Genomic DNA, 16,247 nt, shown 5'->3' on the forward strand with positions numbered 1-16,247 from the left:
AATGTCTTTCATTTTTCTTAAAACCCATATATGAGTGAGACCATTCTGTCTTTCTCTCTCTGACTTATTTCACTCAGCATAATAGATTCCATGTACATCCATGTATAGCAAAATTTCATGACTTCATCTCTCCTGATGACTGCATAATATTCCATTGTGTATATGTACCATAGTTTCTTTAGCCATTCATCTGCTGCTATACGATTTCTCCAGCTCCAAGCCTTCAAAAGAAGCTTCAATCTTATTTCAAATGCAGGGCCTGTGGGAGTGTGACATGATAACTTCTGGCAATACCCTTTCCTATGTCTCTTCATTGGGACTTCCATATCTTGAATAGGCTTGGCTGAGACAAATTAGCTGTATTTGGATTCTTCTTTTTCAGTCACTCAAGGATTAGTATTATATATTGATTCAATACAGAACCTCCTCCAGAGGTAGGTAGGCACTCTGTCTATGAGCTACAACCCTACTTTCACTCAAGGACTTTTTAACTTAAACTTTATTAGCCTGCATATTCATCCTTATTTCTTTGATAATCTCTTTATCTAGCCAAGATGGCAAGCACTTTGGATGTGAATAACGGCAGAACAGGAATCTGGAAGAAGTTGGAAAGAAACTACTGAAGGATGAATTTCAAAGGCATAGTACTAAAAACTAAAAGTACTTACCTGTGTGATGGGTTTTTTTAGGTTTTAGGGCACAGAAAAATGGTAAGAGACTGAATGTTTTTAATCTTTCTGAGGCATCGTTGGTGATACCATTTGGTTCTCAGGAATATTTTAGCTTTAAAAGAAAACTGCCCCTACATTCTCTTCAACTAACCTTGAATAATTTAGTATAATTCAACACCTCTTCACCTGACTTGGAATAGACTCCATTAATAGCATCTCTCTTTTCCCATTCCATCAATTTCTAGAAATAACACTTTGTGTTTACACACATCATTTCTTGGCTTCTTCCTCACTCTTCAAACCAGTTCCTTCTGATGCCAACACACCCTGAGTTTACCTACCTCATATTTTTTATTTATTTATTTATTTATTTATTTATTTATTTATTTATTTATTTATTTTTTTGGTTTTTGGGCCACACCCTGTGACGCTCAGGGGTTACTCCTGGCTATGCGCTCAGAAGTCGCTCCTGGCTTGGGGGACCATATGGGAAGCCGGGGGATCGAAATGTGGTCCGTCCAAGGCTAGCGCAGGCAAGACAGACACCTTACCTCTAGCGCCACCGCCCGGCCCCATATCTACCTCATATCTTAAGAGTTTGATCCAATAGAGATAACACAGTTGGTTCTGGTAATTTCACTGTGAACATCTTTACTGGAAACTATTATTGGAAATGTGGGTGGGATTTGGATCCATACCTGTGAGAACTCAGGGACTACTCTTGGTGATGCTCGGACTATGTGGTGCTGGAATTGCAGTAGGGTAAACCATATGAAAGGCAACATTTTAACCCTGTACTATCTCTGCAGCCCCAGAGCAGGTTTTTCTTTTAGCTTTGAAATCAATTGTCCCTAAAGCAATTTTCCTATAAAGTCAAATTAAGAACTGATTGATTACAGTTTGATTTCATTTCTCCATTGACTAATCAACTGACTTAACTTTCACTTCATACTTCCAGTGATTTCAATCATCATAGCAATATAATGAGTGCTCTGTACAAATTAAAGACTTAGAAGACAATGCTTAGTTATGGTGCAAAGAAAGAAAATAAATTATTTATGCAGCAGTGCTAAAAATCAAGATTTAAAAAGGAATTGCTATCCTTGTAACCGGTTTTCTGCACCAGCACTAAGAATCAAACTCCCCTTGGGGAAGTCCCTAATGCTGCCCTGGCACCAACTTCCTCCAGGGTAGGTTCTTATGACCAGGAGGAAACAACAAAAACTTGCTCTAAGGGCAGGTTTTCCTGCCTTGCCACCCAATGGTGAGATGAAATCAGAAGACGCTCTGTGACCCACTGACTTCAACTTAGGATCTGTGTAAAAAACTAAGATCTCTAATACAGAAGACTGACTTCAACAACCTTGACTGAGTAGAACTATCCCTGGGACCATAAAGTAAGACCTAGGGTTGGACAACTAGTATGCGTGGAGCCTGTAATCGGTCTTATGACAGGATACTTCATGGGTAGAGACATCCTGTTTTTTTTTTAGGCCAAGGTTATATTTCCTTTCTAATTTCCCCAACGTTGACTGTGCCTATGCAAAAACAAAGAAACAAACAAAACCCCAAAACAAATCCTGCCATACCCACTCTCCTTTTATCTGGTTTTTTTAATTTTTTATATTTTATTTATATCATCTTTTTCATAGAACCTTGGAACATCAATCGCTTTGTTTTGCCTCATATTTCTACATTATTTTACAAATTGAGAAAAGAAAAGGAAAAAATAAGTGGATGGGGCCCAGAGGCCAAGTGGTCTCAGGTGCATTGGGTGGGGGAAAATGGTCAGAACTAAATACCAAAGCCAAAGTCAACAACAATAGAATTAAGAAACCCAAACTATAACAAGCTAAATACAAAATGGACCTGTTACACTGATATACCAGGAAAATAAGGGTGAGGGTATGGGATGCTTGCTGGGACCTCTGGAGGAGGGAGGTCAACACTGGTGGTGGGAATGGCCCTAATTCACACTGTCACTATGTGCCTGAAATACAACTATAAAGACTTGTAATTCACAATGGTCTCAATTAAAAAATGAAAAAACAAAACAAAACAAAACAAAAAAGAAACTGGTGTTTTCCCCGTAGTTTTAGGGATAACCAAGATCACACTTTGTCATGCTTGTGTGTTGGGCATGAGATGCTGGTGATCAAACTCAGAACTCAGAGCATGTAAGCCATGTACTCTACAAATTATATATATTTCCATGGACCCTTTATGCACATTTAAGTTGTTTTCAAATATCTTTTATTTTTTATAATAATATTCAATTATTTTTAAATTTTTTGAAGGGTGTGACTTTGCTCAGGGTATCATGGAGTTTCAAGGACATGGTACAAACTAGATTATACTCTACCACTGAGGTATATCCTAGGCATATTTCATGTATTTTGTCTTTACAGTTTTGGTATTAATATTTTATGGTGTTCTTTTGAATTTTACTTTCCTATTTTTAGTTCTTTGTTCTCTTGTCATAAAAAAAATTCTTTTCCCAATATGGACCTGGACCTACACACATAAATGAAGATCATTTTTCATGAGGTCTTTCCATGCTTGTGCTTGTTTTGCTTTTCTACTTTATGACAGAATTGTTGTCATAAAGAAACACATCAGCTTCCATTTTACCTGACCTTTGTAAAGCAGGAACCATGGTTTGCCATTCCTCCTTTGGATTGTAGACCACCATTTCCTTCTGGTTTTTCTCACTTTGATGGCTACTCCTTCTCATGTCCAGGCTTTCCTCAATGACCAGAAGATGTTAGTATTGACTTATTCTTTTCTCAAATGAGATGCCATGAAAAAGATTATGGCTACATGGGCTCACATAATACAAATCTGGTCATCTCAGGAGGAGAGGGAGAGGCAAGTCCCTGTCCTGCCAAAGCCATACCTGTTGCCTCCATCACCCACAATCACCATTTCTAAGATGGCCTTGTCTCATCAATGACCTTCTATAATTCTCTTTGGGGACACTGATCTGATCACACTTTCAGATAAGCTGGCTTTGGGGCTGATATCACCAGGACTTTTTTGAATGAGTACAGCACTCTTTCCTTATATCTTCCTTCTTTAACGAGGCCTGGCAGCTGAGTACATGCATCTAAAAGTTAAAGTATCAGTAATAATACTTTGAATTTCTGGACAACTTAGTTTGTTGTCAACTGTCATCCCTAAAGGAACACCCCAATTAAGAAAATGGGCAGATAACAAGAGCTTACTAAACCTTCTACCACTGTATTACCAATTTCATTGGAGATACAATAATTTTCACAAATGTGGTCGCTACTGTACTTTTTCTTTCTTCCTTTAGTTCTCTTTTATTTTATTTTTTTTCAATAACTTTGCTTTCACTTATCAGGAAACAAATGTATTATGATCAACTATGTGATGCATTTTCTTTAAATAAATTTTAAAAAGAAAATATTATCCAGAGTTCCATTCCAGTCTTCCTATTTCTTCCTATTAAACATACTTACATATCCTTTCAGGTTCATGTTCTTGAGCACTATGATTCTAATCTCATCTCTACAGAATATATGTATTGAGAATCATTAGACATTGTACTTAAGTATATCTATTCTTTTTTTCTCTTTTTTTGAGGAGCCACACCTGGTTGCTCAGGGGTTACTTTGGCTATGCACTCAAAAATCACTCCTGGCATAGGGGAACCATATGGGTCGCTGGGGGATTGAACTGTAGTCCATCTACGTCAGCAGCATACAAGGCAAATGCCCTACCTCTATGCTATCATTCTGGCCCCAACTATACCTATTCTTACACACATAAAATTTTAAGCACAGCTATCATCTCAAATCATAAACATCTGTGTGTCCAAGAAAGGCCTCAGGACCCACACATTGGTTCCCTCTATCAACCAGATCATCCTACTGAGATTTGGAAAGAAAACTAGCCAATGGAACTATGACTGACTCAGCCTGTGTGCTGGCTTCTGAGACTCAAACCCAATAAAGTTAAGGAAAATTACACATTGATTTTAAAATCACATTAAAAGTACATAGTAAGATAAGATTTAAGTCAAGGAAAACTAAAATCAAATGTACACTGACTTTTCCATATATATGCCCCTTATGACAGTAAATAATCATTTCCATATTTCCTTACCTCTGCAAATAGGAGGTGATGTCCAGGTTCCATTTTCTAAGCAAACACTCCTTAGTGAACCCTCCAACATGTATCCACTATAACATGAGTAGGTGACCATGTCCCCATATTGATAATGTATACCGCGAGCAATTGCATTTTCTATATGAGCAGGTGGGCCACATGAGATTTCTACAGGAAAGAACAACAACAACTAAGCCTGTGCAAATAATCCAGTCAGCAGAGATGGAGAACAGTCTTATCTATAAGACTTGATAAACAGAAAGAACAAACAAAATATGTAAAAATAACCTTTCCTCCTAATTCATGTAAAAAATACTGACTCTTAAAATACAATTTTCTACTGCTACCAAACCAGATAAACAAGAGCAAAGGTTTTTAATCTTCTGATTCATATGTTGATGCTGAGCTATTTTGATTTTTTTGTTCGCTTTTGATATACATCTGGTGGTGATAGGGCTATTCCAGAATCAATTCTCAGGGAATCATGAAGTGCCTGGCATTGAACCTAGGCCTCCTGTATGCAAACCATACACCACTGCCTGTTCAGTTTTCATCTCAAAGCTGAGTTATTTTAAAATGCAGAAGTCATGCAAAAATCCCCTAGAAAAATCAAGGATGAACCCTGGTATTTTTTTAGGAGGTGGCAGGAGAGTTTCAATTTCGAATATTAGTCAGATGAGTAAAGAAAGCTAGGTATTACTTAAAGATACTTTTATTTGAGATTAATATAGTTAATTTTAGTCTCTCAAGATTCTTTTTTTTTGTTTGGTTGGGTTATTTTGGGGGGGGCAGTGGTCACATCTAGTGATGCTCAGGGATTACTATTTCTCGCTCTGACTCAGGAATTATTTCTAGTCATATTCAGACTATATGAGATGCTGGGGATAGAACCTGAGTCAACCACATGTAAGGCAAGTGTACTACTTGCTGTACTATTGCTCCAGTCACTCTCTCAAAATTCTTTTAGTCATGTCCAGAACCATGCCTAAAATGTAATGAGTTCTGGGTACGTGCTTGAAAAAGGAATAAATGAATGAATATTGTTTCTAGCCCTAATCTATACATTGTGGAGGTTTATGACCCTCAAAGTTTCAATCATTTTTTTAATTTCTTGTTTTGTTTGTTTGTTTGTTTGTTTTTGGGTCACATCCAATGTAACTCAGGATTCCTCTGGCTCTGTGCACAGCAATCACTCCTAGTGTGACTTGGGGGGAACATATAGGGTGCCAGGGAGTGAACTTGGCTAGCCATGTGCAAGGCAAATGCCCACGGTACTAGCTCTTCGACCTGTAGTTTCCCTCTTTTCAGAGTTATGATGACTCTACTTTAGAATTGTGAGATTGAGTAGTAATTAATCCTTTATTTTATTTTTTAAAATTAAATTAAATTTATATTTTTACATTTTTCAATAATATCTTTTTTTAAGCACCATGATTACAAACATATTTGCAGCTGGGTTTTATTTATAAAAAAAAGAACACCCCCTTCACCAGTACAACCTTGTCACCACCAATGTCCTCCATCTCCCTTCTCCCCCACCCTCTGTCTGTATTCGAGACAGTCATTCTACTTCTCATTCTGCGTATTTAAATAAAAAAGATTTAGAATCCATTTTGCTTGGAGAATTTTGTGAGAAGCCTTGAGATAATAAGAATATGTGGGAATGACTCACAAGACAAGGACTGGATTGCAGTGAGGACTTTTAACTGCATTCAGTTTGAATAAATCTAATTTACATGCACTGACTTTTAAGGGTTACTGTGTGTGAATCCTACTATTAAAAATTTGTCAGAGGAGATACTCAGTGCATCTTTCTAATTTTCTTTTTGCCTAAGAAATATGAAAACACTAATTGAAAATAAATTAAAGACCTTGATATTATATAAAATCTATAAAAATATATTGGGGAAAACAGGCAGAACTTTCCATAACATAGATGTCTGAAGTCTCTTAAGTTATTTGACTCCATTGGCAGAAAATCAAAAGGAAAAAACTCAAATAGAATGACATTAAATTAAAAAGCTTCTGCTGGGCCAGAGCAATAGCACAGTGGTAGGGCATTTGCCTTGTATGCTGCCTGCCAGGAGTGATTCCATATGACCCTACAAGCCTGCCAGGAGTGATTCTGAGTACAGACCCCAGAGTAACCTTTGAGTGATGCCAGGTGTTGTCCCAAAACAAGAACAACAAAAAATTATTTAAAACACAAAAGCTTCTGCGACATGAAAGAAACTATGGTTAAAATAAAAAGACAATTAGGGGCCGGAGAGATGGCATGGAGGTAGGGTGTTTGCCTTTCATGCAGAAGGATGGTGGTTTGAATCTCGGCATCCCATATGGTCCCCCGAGCCTGCCAGGAGTAAACCCTGAGTGCTGCCAGGTGTGTCCCAAAAACCAATAAAATTAAATAAAGTAATAAAAAGACAATCCACTGAATGAGAGAAATATTAGAGTTTTGTTTTGTTTCAGGACCACACTGGTGCTGTTTAGGGCTTACTTCTGGCTCTGTGCCCAGGAATCTTTCCTGGCAAACTTGGGGAACCATATGGGGTGGCAGGAACTGAACCTGGGTTTGTCATGTGCAGGGCAAATACTAATTTGTTTTATTGTTGTCTCAACTCTAAATATTTGTATATCAATCTTCTTACAAAGAACTAGTATCCAAGATATATAATTCATAAAATAAAATACCATTCATAAAATAAAACAAGAAAATGAGCCAATCAAAAGATGGGGAGAGTTGATGAACAGTTGCTTCTCCAAGGAAGATATGCAGATGCATAACAGGTATATGAAAAAAAAAGACTAGTCATCAAGATTATTTAGGGATATGCAAATATATGTGACAATATTACCTTACATCAGTGAGAATGGCCTATATCAAAAAGACTGGAAACATCTATGCTATGATGAGAGGCTAACTGTAAAAAAAAAAAGAGATGCTCAGTTTTCATGGAAAACTGAGAATTACCAAAACACTGAAAACAGAACTATGATCTGATTCTGTAATTCCATATCGTGATATCTATCCTAAGAATAGCAAAAAACTCATCCAAAAGGACACATGCACATCTATGCTTCCTGAAGCACCACTTATAATAACTAAGATCTGGAAACTATTCAAGTATCCAACAACTGATGAGAAAAAAATGATTTTTTAAAGAAACAGTTTTAAACACACACACACACACACACACACACACACACACACACACACACACACACACACACACCCCAGTGGAATACTACCCAGCTTTTTAAAAAACTGAAAACATATTTTTATGTTACATGGGTAGAGGGTATTGAACTAAATAAATCAGGACAAAGATAAATGCCAGAAACTTGACTCATATGTGAGATATAAAGAAATTGACAATGGAAAATGAAAAGCCAATGCTCTATATTATAATAGAATTGAAGTTACCAAATGGAATGAAGGAAGGTAAGAAAGAAGGGGAGTTGGAAGTAGAGATGAAGGGAAGTCAATATAAAGGCATCTGCGTATCAGGGTATAAGAATATTGGCACCTCGGTTGAGAGTGTGACATTGCATAAATATTAATTTTTAATATTAACAATATTTTAAACATGTTACCCAACTTCTTTTTTTACCCAAATTCTAATAAAAGAGAATAATCTATTTATTCAACCAGATACCAAATATATATTATTTTTGCTCTGTTTCTCTGGAAATCTAGAAAGAAATTCATGAAGGAAAATGTGCTTTTGCTCAGACAAGTGAGAAAAACAAAGAAATAGTGTAATACAGTTTATAAGCTGTATTTAGAGGTCTCGGATGTTCATTGTACTAAGATTATGATAAATAAAACAAATCTTAGAATGATTTTAAAGGGGGTATCTGGATCAGGCTGTGATAAAGAGTGAAAAAATCAGCAGGACTGAGTTTCATGGTTTATAAAAGTTATTCCCCAATTATGGATCACATATTCTTTTAGAGTTCTTATTAAAAGTCAAAATATCTTGGGTTTCTAGTTTATAGGTTTGTATCTCACATATTCTTCTCAAGTGATTCTCATAAACACCAAATTTTAATTAACAATTTCCAGGGCTAAATAACAGAAGGAGTTAAAAAGAATAAGGCAGGCAAGTGGCTTCTCAGGTTCCTCACAGGGTTATTTTGTTCTAAGCCAGAGATTTCCTGTCTCATAGTAAAAGCGGAAGAAGGATTGAGAGTAACAACAATAAAGGAAAGTGTCTCCTTTTTCTCCAAGGCAACCCTGAATCTCTCAAGAATATTGAGGAACAATTAAGCATGCATGGCAGGAACATTGGTAATAAGTGCATGTCTCTTGCTTCCGCCTAGTGCCCCGAGTGGTGACTTTCTATGAGCCAAGACTAATGTGAAGATATGTGGGTAGAATCCATCAGTCAGCTAGCCCTGATGCAAGCTGGTAGTTTTCTGCTTGAAAAGTGGATCATAGCATATATATATAGTGATTTTTTCTTTATCTTTCAGTAGGGATAGATTTCATAAGGATTGGGGATGCAATTCCAGTTTTAAAGTTAGTTATCTATTTGTTTTGGGGGCATACCCAGCTGTACTCAGAATTTACTCCTGGCTCTGAACATGTGATCACTTCTGTGGGACTTCTTGAGGAACCATGCGCAGTGTTGGGGATGAAATCAAGTTCAGTTGTGTGCAAGGCAAGCACCTTACTTGTTGTACTATCTATTCAGTCCTGTCAATCCCAGTTTTTATAGTATAGTATTGACTCTGAAGTAGACTGCTAGTTGAAAATTCAGGTGCTTGGACTATCAGTGAATATTTTTCCTACTCGGTAATAATTGCTAAAATATACCAATCTTTTTATTTTTCAAAGCAAACCTCTGAGATGGGTACAATTGCTGCTAATTAACAAACAAGAACTCAGCTATTCAGAGAATTTATATAAGCCTAAATTCAGAAGTTTTGAGGCTAGACTTCAAGTTCAAGTTTCTGATGCCAGAAATGTCATTGTACCCTCTAAAAGAATTCTTTTTTTGGGGGGGTACACACCAAGCGATGCGATGCTCAGGGGTAAACTCCTGGCTCTACATTCAGAAAGTGTTAATGGTAAGCTTGAGGGATCACATGGGATGCTGGGAATGGAACCTTGGAAGGCTCTACCCACTATACTAGCACTCCGACCCTTCTAAAACAATTATTTCTTTTTAAAATACGGTTGTCAGATCTCTTAGTCACCTTCTGTCTGAATATACCACTAACTCCATTTTTTTATTAAATCATGACAAGATACAGTTATAAAGTTTTTGATAATTGAGTTTCAAGCATACAATACCCAATACCCATTCCTTCAGCAGTGTATATTTCCAACCTTTCATATCCCCAGTTTCCCTCCTGCCCTCCCCTGTCCTCTGTCTGCTTCTATGACATTTTCTCTCCCTCTCCTCTCTCTTTGTCTCCCCCTTTCTTTTAAAATTATTTTTATTCACTATGGTTGGCATTATTTTACTTAAAGCATATATGTATATCACTTTACTTTTTTTCAGCACTCAGTTCTTGCCCAGACTCTAAGGCAATTCTTTTTTTTTTTTTCTTTTTTTCAGGGGAGAGCACGAATGCAGTCCCCAACTACCACAAATTATGCAGTCGAGTTTCCCACATTTGGGGAAATCGCAGGGTCAGCACACCCAAAGTGCAATAGGTGAGCCTCACCCTGGGGAAACCACCTTCGTGATCATGGTATCTCCCCTTCTAAGGCAATTCTTATCTGAATTGATGTAAAGGGGTTTTGCAGAATATATTCTGATGCTAGGTAGCTCAGAGCTTTGTACCTGGTTTGAATTGTTGAATAATTGTGGACTACTGTTTTATATCAGGAGTAGCCTGGATGACAAGAAGCCAGATGGAATGCTTTAATTTCAGAAGTGTGCATGAAAAAATGTAGAGTTATCTCAAGGCAGCAAGAGGAAGCTGCCAATGGTATACCCTGTATCAGTCTGGTGCCAGCTCAGAAATGTACCAACCCTGGTTTCTGGACCAGCAGCGTTACCATCAGCAACACTTGGGGACTTATTAGAAATGCAAGTTTATCCCAGTAACCTCAGTCTAGAGCTCCTGAATAGCAACTCTGGCATCAAAAACTTTGGTATAAACCAGCCCAGAAATCTGTGTAAACAAGGCCACCTAGAGTATACTATGGATGTGGCTCTAATTGAAAACCATGGGTGCAGGTGTGAGGGAGATTTTTATATTTATTGAGGAGTGGTCCTCATCTTTTAAAAGAACAACACAGGGACTCTGAAGATGTGGGAAAATATGTATTTTATATATTTTTTATTTTCATTTTCATTTTTTAAAATGAATTTTATATTTAATAGCTTTCTTTTTCTATGAGGAACACATTTAGCAAATCTCAGTGAAACCAGGTCAGGTAGGTTTAGCCTAGGTCCAAGGTGTTTTTATTTTTTTTTATTTTTTTATTTTTTTTAGTTTTCGTGTCATACCCGGCGGTGCTCAGGGGTTACTCCTGGCTGTCTGCTCAGAAATAGCTCCTGGCAGGCACGGGGGACCATATGGGACACCGGGATTCGAACCAACCCCCTTTGGTCCTGGATCGGCTGCTTGCAAGGCAAACGCTGCTGTGCTATCTCTCCGGGCCTGTTTTTATTCTTTTCTGTTTGAAAGTCAATGTTTACTAATTGAGATGAAAACGGTTCCCTTTTCTGGAGGGCTTATAAGGCAATGCTTAAGGGACCATGTGACACTCAATGATAATGACACTCCTAGGGACATTCAATCAACAAGGTTGGTGGCTCTGTGTTAAGTCCTGAAGATGTGGTGCTGTTTGTGACCTTTGAGCTGGAGTCTTTGAACTGGCTTTTACCAGGGCCTTTAGGGCAGTGTGGGTGCCTCCAGAGCTGCATCTAGAGGCACTCCGCAGCCTTCAGGGACAGAGTCAGTGATGTTTGGTGTGGGTAGAGGAGTCACTGTGATGCCAGAAACTGAAACCAGAATGAGTGCTTTCTAGGGTTTGTGCCTTAACCTCTTTACTATCTGTTTTTCCTCTTAATTATTATTTTTAATAAATTATTTTTCATGTATGTATGATCTCATTTCTTTTCCCCCACAGTTACAAAGTTGTTCATGATTGAATTTCAGTCATACAATGTACAACACCTTTCACCAGTGCATATTTTCTGTCACCAATATCCCCAGTTTCCCTCCTTCGCTCCTCCCTCCACCCTCTCCTCTCTCTGTCTCTATGAAAGCTGAATTTTCTTCTCTTTCTCTGTCTTCTTTTTTCTTTTGGACACAGTGGTTTGCAATATTATTACTAAAAAAAGATATCATACATATCACTTTATCTCATTTCAGCACCCGCAGCTCTGATCTTTCTAAAAATTTTTAAAAATATTTAAATGATCAATACAAGTTGATAACCATGATTAGGCAGAGATTATAAATATTTTTTTAAAAATAAGGTTATTTAACTGAAAATACTTTCATAGAGAAAGCTTTCTGCATGATTGAAGTGAACTAGAATCCACTCCTTAACTTACTTTCACATCTGGCATCTGTTTGTGTCCATGTCTCATCCGGGTTGCAGGTGATGACGCCATGGCCCTGGAGCACGAAACCTTCCCTGCACTTGAAAGAGACATTCTGATCCACATAAAACTCCTTTTCAGAAAGCACTGCATTCTCAGGGATCACAAAAGGCACTGGACATGGATTTGCTGTTAAAAAGAAAATAACGTACTTACAAGTATTATCCTTCACTATAAATTTACTTCTCTACCGACGGAGTATGAGCCTTTGAAGAGGTGGGTTCTCAGTAACAATGAAGCTTAACTTCAACATTAAGCACAAATATATTGCATTCATGTTGTTTGTAAAGATAAAATGAGACAGGTTCAGAAAGAAACAAGTCATTCAACTGTGGGATTACTGAGATTGATCTGTAATTCCAGACCTGCGTTGCTCTAGTGGTCTGGTTTTTGAACCTGAGGACTTAATTCATTAATTCAACCACTAACAGAGGATGCTAAACCTCTCACAAATTCAGCAACTATTTCAAATTTAGGCCTTCTACATATTAGATTTTTGTATTGGGGGGAGGGGTTGTGCTAGGGATTGAACTCAGAGCCTCTTCCAAGATGTACATAGTCTATCTTTGAGCTACAGCTCAGCTTTCTACATATTTCACACAGTTTTAACTTAAAATAAATTTCAAGAATAAAGGAATTCTTTGTGGGGAGGTAAGAATCAGCTGAATCTGATAGAATCAGAAACTATTAAGAACTAACCTGCTCCTGCTCCTTTTATGCCTTGCTTGTGATTATTTTCATTCTAGTAGTGTGAATGAATTATCTTTATTATATTTATGTCCTTATAGACATATTTATATTTATTTATATAATAAAATAATATAAATATTTATGTGCTTTAATATAGTTTAAATATAGTTTTATCTTTCTTCACCCACCAGCAGTCAAATCCATTGTACTTTATATCAAAATATTTTCATTAAATTCTATTTACTTTTAGTGCTTTGGACTTGTCATTATCTGAGGAACCTGGATACTCAGAAGAGTGCTTTAGATAATGCTAGCTGATTTTTAAGCTAAACAAGAGTATTTGGTTTGCCTATACATAGATTGCTTTGCCTGGGCCAATCACATTGAAAGCATTTCCTGTGTTTCAGACATTTGGGAAAGGAACCATGATACTCTATCTGATTAAAACCTCTCATAAAGTCAACACACACGTTTGCAGAGAGGAACTGGGTGGCTCCAAGTTCCATTTTCAGTGCAGTATGCCTCTGGCACCCCTTCAAGGCTGTAACCTCTGTTGCAGAAATATGTCAAGACAGGTCCAGAGGTAGTGTTTTCAACATCAGCTTTCCCATTCAGGAACTCATGCGGTATTTCACATCTGGCCTCTAGAAAACAAACAAAGGCGTCATATTAACTCTTTCTTCCATTTCTCTTTTCATCTGTTGCAATTGTTAAAGGTATTCCAGGTATCATAAAAAATAGTATACCGTACTCAGGTTTGAGGCACCATGGCATACATTAAAAAAAGAATAAAATTGGACATGGACATATGTTACCAGTTAAAAATTTTCATGTTATTTTACTGTATTTACTTATTTTATACATATTAACATATTTTGCCATTAATAAGTGTAAGGATATGAATGAATATATATGTGGGTAAACAAAATAATTCTCATTTTTTAAAACAATTCTTAATTTAAGTTGCTACCATGAACAAGAACTTTCCCAACATTAGCAATTCAATTTTTTACAACTATAACTGACTATATCTAGTCAATATATATATACATATATATATACATACAATATGCCTAATTCAATGTGAATATCAGATAAATAGTAAATAAAGCTTTACATTGTTTGCATCACAGAACAGGACAAATTTCTATTAAACATTAGTTTTAAGAGCATCTAATTGACAGATTTGGGGCAGTTACTGTCTTCTGCCGAGGTCTTCACCATAGATATAAACAGATACAAGAAAAAGTATCCTGGAGCTTTCTGTCTGATTGCCAAGATTGAATGGGGAATAAAGGAGAAAAACACAGAATATTAGAAACTCAAAAATAATCATGTAAACAGTAAAGAGCTTATTTTGCTTCAGAGAAAAATATAAAAATTGAGTTTATAGAAATTTTGGAAAATGATTACTCTATACTATGTATTCTGATTTATTGCACTTTTAAAAGCTAAGAGGCTGGATTATTTAAATTACTATAAAGAGCCTCCACTCAGTCCTATAAAGATAAAAAATATCTTAAATTTGATTTTAAAAGAAGTTTTGTGTGTGTGTGTGTGTGTGTGTGTGTGTGTGTGTGTGCCAAGCTAAGCTCTTGGTTCTTTGATTATCATGCTGTCCAATTACATTTTACCTTCCAATAATTTTATCTTATTTCTTCATCCAAGCAGTAGAACATGGACCAAATTATTTTTTTCTTCAATTTTGTGATGAGATCATCTCAGATCAGAGCTGTTGTAAGGAACTTGGGGGGATCTTTGGATGTGTGGCTTTTAGGGATATACAGATTCTAAAAGGGGAAGAATAGTTTTGTGTGTCTAGAAGAAATGAATGACTTTGCACTAATTAGAAAGGTAACTAACAAGAATGTATTGTGAGGAAAGTGGAATCTACCTATGGAGAATATTTGCTTCGATGGTGTTTCCAGGTATGACATCAAGAGCATCACCTATGCAATAAGATACTTTACTACTGAGCTACAGCCCTGGCCCCCATCATCTCTCAAATCTTAAAAAGTGAATTATGTATTAATGTAAAGGTAGATGAGATGTTTTAGACAAGGGAATCTTAGCTTTGGCTATATTCTTACAGTCCTTGGGAAGTTTTCTTCAAGGGTCAAAAGTTTTTATGCTTTAGGGCCAAACTAATAAACATGAACTTGAAATTTTGGTTGTGGCTTCACTTTTGGTATTAAGTACTTCCCAAATGAATCTAATGCTCATCCAGGATTGCAAATCATCCACTTAGATACTAACTGACATCTTTGAGCTTTTTTTTTTTTTATAATTTTAAGCTCGTTGAATATTACTTGTTTCAAGACTAAGGACTTGAACTCTACCTTGGAATCAATAATCAGGGAGCTATAAAAATGTATTTATAAGGTATTTTGCTCCCAGAAATTATGACCCAATAGAGCTGTGCAAAGATTTTTTTAAAGATCTCCAAGATTTTCCAATGTGTTTAAGACAAGAAACCACAGGTATAATGAATGCTTCTCAAACTATAATGTATAAAGGAATTTTCTAGGAATCTTGTTAAAATGCAAATTCTGATTTAAGGAGAGAGATTTAAGAGTGAGACTTGAGACCATGCAGTTAGGAGTAATTTAGAAACCCTGACTCAGGAATCCTACTGAGTTACACAGGCTGCTTGAAAGTGTGATAGGTATAGATATCAGTATATTCAACAACTTAGAAAATTACATTATAATTTGCATCTTATAAGTCAAGTTGTTCAATGTGAGTATTTTTTCTCTAGAAATATTTGTTTGTATATGCTTCAGATAAAAGGGCAAAATAAAATACCAAAAGTTTGTTCCCTAAGTGGTGAAAATCATTTCTTCTTATTTTTCTAAATTCATTTTCTTATTTTTTGTTTTATATTTTTTGTAAATAACTATCACTTAACTATTTAAAGTGAAAATTTAAAAAAAACATAGAGAAGAATAAAAGTCCCATAGAGTATCCTGTTACTCTTACACTTTTCAAAAACCACAAACCAACGTTGCCACAGTTCAAATAAACCCTCCTGACAAAAGATAGCAAATCTCAACAGTTTCTGATGTCAGTCATTGGTGGGTGTCTCATTTAATTTCCCACTCCATTTCTCTGCTTAGACATTCATCCTCTTTTTTGATCATAAGCAGTTGATATTTTAAAAAATGCTATTGTCAGAAATGCCTGT

The 16,247-nt window shown here is 36.4% G+C and overlaps 1 protein-coding gene and 1 non-coding gene across 2 annotated transcripts in view; both read right to left on the reverse strand.

Annotated features, from left to right (window-relative positions):
• SVEP1 (sushi, von Willebrand factor type A, EGF and pentraxin domain containing 1) overlaps positions 1-16,247 on the reverse strand; it is a 249,330-nt gene that overhangs the window by 12,402 nt on the left and 220,681 nt on the right. Inside the window, 3 exon segments of the mRNA XM_049784433.1 lie at positions 4,800-4,970; positions 12,326-12,502; positions 13,534-13,707. Of these exon segments, the coding sequence (XP_049640390.1) occupies positions 4,800-4,970; positions 12,326-12,502; positions 13,534-13,707 (522 nt within the window).
• On the reverse strand, positions 10,367-10,530 carry LOC126030165 (U1 spliceosomal RNA). Its single transcript, XR_007503082.1, has one exon. It is a non-coding gene; the product is annotated as a U1 spliceosomal RNA (small nuclear RNA).

Source organism: Suncus etruscus, chromosome 1, assembly GCF_024139225.1.
Source record: "Suncus etruscus isolate mSunEtr1 chromosome 1, mSunEtr1.pri.cur, whole genome shotgun sequence".
In the NCBI taxonomy this organism is placed as follows: domain Eukaryota; kingdom Metazoa; phylum Chordata; class Mammalia; order Eulipotyphla; family Soricidae; genus Suncus; species Suncus etruscus.